The 7,923-nt window shown below is 35.5% G+C and overlaps 1 protein-coding gene across 1 annotated transcript in view; it reads left to right on the top strand.

Annotated features, from left to right (window-relative positions):
* The first annotated feature begins 2,385 nt into the window (after positions 1 to 2,385).
* The window catches only part of LOC115211916 (LWamide neuropeptides-like), a 44,549-nt gene continuing 39,011 nt past the window's right edge, over positions 2,386 to 7,923 (top strand). The window contains exon 1 of the mRNA XM_029780664.2: positions 2,386 to 3,061. Coding sequence (XP_029636524.1) covers positions 2,404 to 3,061 — 658 coding nt within the window. The 5' untranslated portion in view covers positions 2,386 to 2,403. The remainder of the gene's footprint in view (positions 3,062 to 7,923) is intronic.

Here is a 7,923-nt window from a genome sequence, read left to right as displayed (position 1 = left end):
TAATATACCATAGGCAAATCTCAGAAATGTAAGGAAAGAAAAATTTGTTGTAAATAATTTCGTGATTTTTTCTCCATTATGCTTATTACGATATATTATCTGCGTAGATTAGGGGCCGAAAGACTAAATTCTTACAATGTAGTAATAATGTTGCTCCAGGTATATATTGTCCCTTTCAAAATGAAGACAGTAGGGCAAGCTGCAATATGTAGCGTTTTATTACTTGTTATGCATTTTTAGATATCTGGATATTCTACGTCTGCTCTAATGTCTAATCAGATTTTGGATATCATTTCTTTTTTTTTTCTTTTTACATTGTTAATCAGCCTCAGGCCACCTCTGACATGGCACCTAAATGAAAGCTGTTTATCACATGCATATATCACTTGTATGTACACTTATATCACAGTGTGTCCCACAATTTGGCTGCACAGTAGAACATGACTTTAGTGAAATTTGGTAGCTATTTCTAACAGCTCAAATGATGGCATGGAGAGTTTCTGTTTCGCTTATACTTTCAAGAGAGGACACGGAGAACAGGGACAAAGCACAAACTTTTCTGTTCTCTTCTATATGAGCTTTTTGATGCTTAATTTCATCGATGCAAGAGGATATTGCTGGAGCTGGCTTATGCAAATCAGGGTAGTTGCCCATGAATCTGCACATGGAAAGCTCTCTCTCTCTCTCTTAGTCACAAGGAATGGCCTGAATTTTTGTGGAACACCAGCAGTTGGTAATACAATATATCTCCCATATCAATATCATCGACACTTTCCAAGCCAAACGGAAGAGCCAAGAAAGCTTTACGTCAATCTCGTAATGGAGCTCATGTCATTGAGAGCTGGTTACTTATTATTTTGTCCGAACTTCTAACAGTTTCCCAATCTTAATTAAAATTTTGTTAATCAGCAAAATACCCATTGTAGCTCTACTACCATTGATAGTATTCTATTGTCCGACACAAGGCATACATTCATTTGTTTGTTATAAGAATATTATATAATATTCATTTGTTTCCGGAGAATATTAACCAAATAACAAAAAGATTTGATGTTAGAGAAGCAGATTAAAACCAAGTTGAAAGACTTGGTTTATGAAGATGTTATACTTTATAGTAATCGTTTATTTACAGCTGAAAAGACGCTTGTTTAGAAGTATGATCCACCAGGATTATCCTGGGGTTAAACAATAAGCAGATTTGATGAGTTGTGAGACGCTAATAGCTCCAAATTTTCTATAAAATCTCATCGTAGGGTCTTAGGAATGAAGTGCCATTTTGTAATGTATTCTTTGAGATATCAACTGAAAAAAATGGTGATGGCTGGACAGCCTTTGGGCATAAGACTTTTAATTCAGAGGCGTCCTAGATCTAAAGAACGACACGAACAATAGCAAGAACATGGACACCGACATTTCCAACATTGTTGTTAACGCTGATATTGCTAAAGCTGTTGTCTTCTTCTTCTTCTTCTTCTTCTTCTTCTTCTTCTTCTTCTTCTTCTCCTTCTTCTTCTTCTTCTTCTTCTTCTTCTTCTTCTTCTTCTTCTTCTTCTTCTTCTTCTTCTTCTTCTTAAAATCAGGACTCACACCATTAGCTACAAAGAATAATCTCTAATTCGAGCCTACTCTAAGCTACTAAGAATGCGTGTGGCAGCTTGAAGATCCACCCACCACACGCGATAGACTGGCCATTGCACGGGCGCGAAATCTACGTTGTTATCCTCATTCCGTAAACGGTGGCTTTTAACGGGTGGAGAGCTGAACCATCCTGGGGTACAGAGGATTAATAATCTAGACCAGGGTCTGAAAGTTTACCACACCATAGTGGGTTACACCATGGTTCCTCTGCTTTGTGGCAGAAGTAGGAAGAAAGATTGAGAGAAAGTTATGGTGAAAGAGTACAGCGGGGTTCACCCCCACTTCCGCTGGAGCATCGTGGAGCTTAGGTGTTTTTGCTCAATAAACACTCACAATGCCCGGCCAGGGAATCCAAACCGCGTTGTTATGATCGCGAGTACGCTGCCCTAACCACTGGGCCATTGCGCCTCCACCAAATCTGTTGTTGCGGATGATGGTATTGTTTATGCTGTCAACGAAGTTAAATAGTGTCTGTTGCTGCTGATATTGTTGTTTTTAGCAGATATTTGCTTGCAGTATTATTGTTATTATTGTCAGAGATGTGACTAAGGTTGTTTCAATTATTACCTTTATTCGGTGTTGCGGTAACTAATTAACTATTGATAACAACGAATTGGAATAAATGAATAATTTCTCATTTTTAATTTTTTGTTTTCGTTTGAAAAGAATATGTGTAATGACATAATTTATTTTGGTTGTCTAAACATTACCGACTGTTGATTTATATTCTTTTTTTTACCTGATTTATTTCAGATATTTTGCACCATGACTCCAAGCAGCATGTGGATGAAGGTACTTTTCTGTAGTATCCTACTTCACCTATACGTTGCCCAATACACAAGATCTCTAGAAACACATTCCGAAGATGACAGCGAATCTGACAAACGAAGTATTATAGATGACGATTTCAAATCACTAGATCCAACATATTACCCTTCAGGCCTAGATAAACGACAACAGCAATATTCAAAATTGGGCAGAAACATCCGTGTCATTGCACGTGGTATGGACCCCATGATGTTCGGTAATCTAGGAAAACGAATGGACCCCAACATGTTTGGATCATTGGGAAAACGATTCAACAGGGACGATAGAGAAAAGCAAGATAAGAAAATAGACCCATATATGTTTGGTAGCCTTGGAAAGAGAATGGATCCTGCAATGTTCGGATCTCTTGGGAAACGAATGGATCCAATGCTGTATGGTGGTTTAGGAAAACGCATGAGCCCCGACTACATCAACTATGGCGGTAAACGATATGATCCAATGTTATTCGGAGGTTTAGGGAAAAGAGTGGACCCCATGTTATTCGGTGGTTTAGGGAAAAAGATGGACCCCAATATGTTTGGAACCCTAGGAAAACGTATGGACTCTATGATGTTCGGTCACCTCGGGAAAAGAGATGTATCTGGAATCAAAGTAGGTAAGTCAAATCATTTATTCGTTCACTTTTTGCGGTTTCGTTCCCTTATTGCGCCTGTAACTTAAAGAATACTCACTATAAGCTTTACGCGGGAACCGAAAAAGGGTCATAAACGGACGGAAAATATAATGCAATATATAAATTCTGTCTTTTTTTTTAACGGTAAATGTCCAAGCATATATACATTATAATTAGTAAATATTCAGTTTAAACCCTTTTGGATAGAAAAAATGGAAGGTTAACTATAACATATCATCCTTCGATGCCCAAATATTCAAGCCACCATCGAGATATTTCTATGACTGTATGCATATATGTATATATATATATATATATATATCTTCTATTTTTTTATTATCATAAATCTTCCGCTAAGGAGGGAGCCGGTTTCGAACAAATATACAAGGCTCCATTTTTAGGATTTAGGTAACACAAACAAATTCACATTTGGAACATGGGAAAAGCCTTGCATATTTTTACTGCTCCACTCACAGATTGCACTTGTACGTATGTATGTATGCATGCATGTATGTATATCTATATAGATAGATATAGATATAGACATAGTTATGATGTAGTTTAGTATGTGGAATACATGAAACGCACGGACTTTGAATCAGTTTGTAAATTCTGCTGCTTAAAGATAATATATTCTTGTGATCTTTCTGATTTTGATTCTACCTAAGCTGTCAGCAATACTAAATATATATCAGTGTGTGTGTGGGGGGGCTATGTGTGTGTGAGTCTGTGTCTGTGTATTTCTGTGTGTAGGTCCGTCGTCTACTGGTTAGGTTGTTGCACTCACGATCATGAGATCATGGGTTCGATTCCAGGAGGGTGCGGTGTATTGTGTTCTTGAGCAAAACTCTTCATTTCATGCTGCTTTGCAGATAGGAAAGAGGCAGAACCGTGGACGCGTTGGCAGCGATGCTTTATAGAATAGCTTCCGTCGCTCTGCATCCTGAGTTCAAATCACAACTACCTGGAGAAATCAACGAGAAACCACTCGCGTATTTATCTCGAAAGGATGAATGTCAAAGTCGACGCCGGCAGAATGTACACTCGGAAAGTAACGATGGACAAAATGCCGCAAAACATTTAGACCAGCATGCTAACGATTCTGCTAGTCCCTCTCCTCAACTACAATTTAATATTATAATTATTAGATCCATTTCATTAAAAATATCGTCGGTAAGAGACATGGCCTAAGAGGTGAAGTTCTGGTGGGTTGCTAAATCGCATCATTTGCATCGCTAATTTTGTTCAGAAAATAATTAAAGAACCTATTCTTAGTTTCAATACCATCACATACAAATACCTCGAGGCTGCTATTTTGTAATCATTGTTTTTCTGCCTTTCTTTATCCCATTCACTGCCTAGATTTTCCACAAAAACATGTGTTCCTCCATGATCAGATATTGTCAGTATATACGAAAATAGATAGATAGATAGATAGATAGATAGATAGATAGATAGATAGATAGATAGATAGATAGATAGATAGATAGATAGATAGATAGATAGATAGATACCACTTCCAGCTGAAACACACACACTGCTGTAGGCACAAGAAAGCAATATTACCTGCAAACATTTGAATCAGTTTAAATATATTTTCGGAATATTTGACCTGTGCAAAGGCCCTGTTGACTGTTGTTTAACGTTGAGAGTAATTATCGCTTTCGGCAATAGGTGTTCAAAAATCTGTCACATATATATATATATATATATAATATATATATATATATATATATATATATATATATATATATATATATATATATATATATGTATATGTATATATATAAAGAGAAACTGGCAGATAGAGAGACTTAGAGAGACAATGGAGTTTATTTTAAAACTTTATTGAATGTTTTAACAAGTCACTCACACCCCTTTCTGAATAACACATCCCCACCAAATTATTGACATTGACTTTCCTTCCGCACCAGTGATGCGTTCAGAGAGCATCAGAGACACTAGCGTAGGTCGATAGGTCGAACTCAACTGACATCGCGCAGATTTAATGAGACAGGTAGTGGATTGTTAGTCGATCGCTTAGATTGAAATCAGTTCTCATCGAGTTCTAAAAATGGAGGACGTTCTAAACGTAAGCTTTCTTTGTTGTATGAATTGGAAAATATGTACTGGTCTGTTTGAAAACAGGCTTGGGTGTTATATGAGACATTTTTCAGCAATTCGATCGATAAGATAGTGACGAATTTATTGGGTTTATCGAGCGAATCGAAACCATCTACAGATCTGCTTTGTAGATATTCTATGATATTGAAAACATGGGAAATACCTTATACAATTGGACAAGTAGTATGGAACGTACTTCGTACGTTAAAGTTATAATCTCTCCTGCCCGGAGATTCTAGTCATTATATCTTATTAATTATCATTTTATTTCACAATTTATTATAATCTACAATAAATCGATAAATCACATTTAGTGTTTAGAAGTCTTAATAAATTAGTCCAATTACATTGTAAGGAACCCATTTGCTAGAGAGTTATCAGTTAAACTGACAAACGTTAATGGGAGCTCAATATGCGCTTGTGATGGCGTTTATGAAGCAAACATCTGGCTAAGTTTATACAGCCATTGCAGCTTTTCATTCGCTGCAAAACCGTTGGAGGTAATTAATAAGTATCGTTATCTCACAAATTTGCAGAAATTATAGCGAAATACGGCCTCTCTATATCATGCACTGTATTTTAACCAATGATACATTATATAACAATAATTTTTGAAATTCGTAAAGATTTTTGAAATTCGAAATTCGTAAGCGTCATAACTAGAATACCTCCGATCAGAGTTTTGCTCAAACTAGGACAAGTTTTGACTAAACGAACGGTCTGTGGTCAACCAATTCGTTATATATATATTAAGCTGAGCTATCTCGAATATATTTCACAGGGAAATGAATCAATCTTGTGTGGAAATATTTCGTTTTGGGATTTGGTTTGCAAGAATCATTATATGAGTTCGTGTGTTGAAGCATATTCTGTTGTGTCTAGGGAGGGTAATTTTCTTTTTGTGCCTTATAATGTAATACACTCACCGGTAAAATTTCCACTTTTTTTCTTATATTTATTTTCCTAAAATTTTCGTTGCGTCTTGCAACCTTTTCAATAATTTTGACTCTCAAAACAATTGAAAAGGTTGCAAGACGCAACGAAAATTTCATAATGTTTGAAAGTATGAAATTGCTAAGCATTTATCTTTGTACAGTGAGTAGATATTGGGTGTTATGTTTTCTGAGATAACCACGATAAAGAGGTCTCCTAAGATATAACCGTCTAAGCCACAGCATGTCACCACTAAGTAACATGACCAAAGGACATTCGTCTAAGTTCTCTCTAGAAACCGTATGACTATAACAAAAATATTTTACGTCATAAATAAAATACAGTTTAACAGGTGCAATTTTTGTTGTATATACATGTAATATATAAACATGCATATGCGTTATATATATAATATATATATACACACATATATATATATATATATATATACATATCGAAGGAGAACAAAACACACACGCACACGCAAGCACCCACGAACATGCGCGCACACACACACTGTGTTTATGTGTGTGTGTGTGTGTGTATGTATGTGTGTGTGTGTGTGTGTGTGTGTGTGTGTGTGTGTGTGTATGTAAAATTTATGACATCACTCTCATAGTTACTGGAATAAAATTTATAAACCGGAAACAAAAAATACCTTGTGGATAAAGCTTTTTTTATTCAACCGTAGAACATATATGCGAAGCATAAATTCTACTCATATTCTCTGAATTGTCGTTGTTGCTTCTGATTTTTCTGAATAACATTAGTATTAATATTATTACCATCATTTTCAGGATCATCATCATCATTATTATAACAATAATTATTATTAAACTTATTACAAAATCTTAATCTGTCTCGTGATAACACTCTAATCATGTTCTCTTCAAAAATGATTATTTTGTTATGTTCTTTCAATGTACACTTTGATAATATTTTCATATTTGCCCGAGATTAGCTTCTTCAAACTGTTCATTTCCCTACGGACTTTCCTGGTGGAGTTGATCTTCATGTATCGCTTGCATTTTATCCCTACCGAATAAACTTTGATTTATAAAAAAAGTAATCAAACAGTTGTTTTCCTATCGAATACCGACTCCTAATTCCATTGTTATTTGCACTGAAAAGAAGAAATCATTTCTATCAGTTATAGTTAGTTATACACACAAGAGACGCACGCTTATATATTTTAGTTATCCTGTAATACAAACGATGGTGTACAATTGCTAGTATAGAAATGTCTTCGTTGTAAAGTGATCGATGAGCTCTTGTATGTGTTACACTGTATAACTGAAACATTTATCTGCTCGTTAACCAAGTGCATGAGTACTCTAAACGGTTATTTATAAAACATCTCTTAAAATATGGCTTTAATGATTGAACTATTAGTAAATGTTTACCGTAAATTCTCGAGTATAATCTACCCTTGAGTATAATACGCAGGGGATTTTTAGGGGGCTGTATAATACACACCCCTTCTCTAACTTGAGTCAAGCAGGTCTATATAACGTCCTTGGTTTGTAAAAATGTATACGGTAACGTCGTTTATTATTATTGTACATATAACATAATGCAAACGTGTAGCTTTTTTGTGCATTTTGTTTGCAGAAAATAAAGAAATAACAGTAATAACGCTAAATAAATGTTGCTTACTGCAAGTTATGGGTGATTCTTTTATGACTTCATTGCTTTTATGATTAGCTTAAGGTATTTTCGCGCCCGACATCACAAAATGCGTCTGAATAAACATTGCCGGACAGCAAATAGAGACTCGGACATTGCTT

This window comes from Octopus sinensis, linkage group LG5 (assembly GCF_006345805.1).
Source record: "Octopus sinensis linkage group LG5, ASM634580v1, whole genome shotgun sequence".
NCBI classification, from domain to species: domain Eukaryota; kingdom Metazoa; phylum Mollusca; class Cephalopoda; order Octopoda; family Octopodidae; genus Octopus; species Octopus sinensis.
This window is presented reverse-complemented; position numbering and strand designations above follow the sequence as displayed.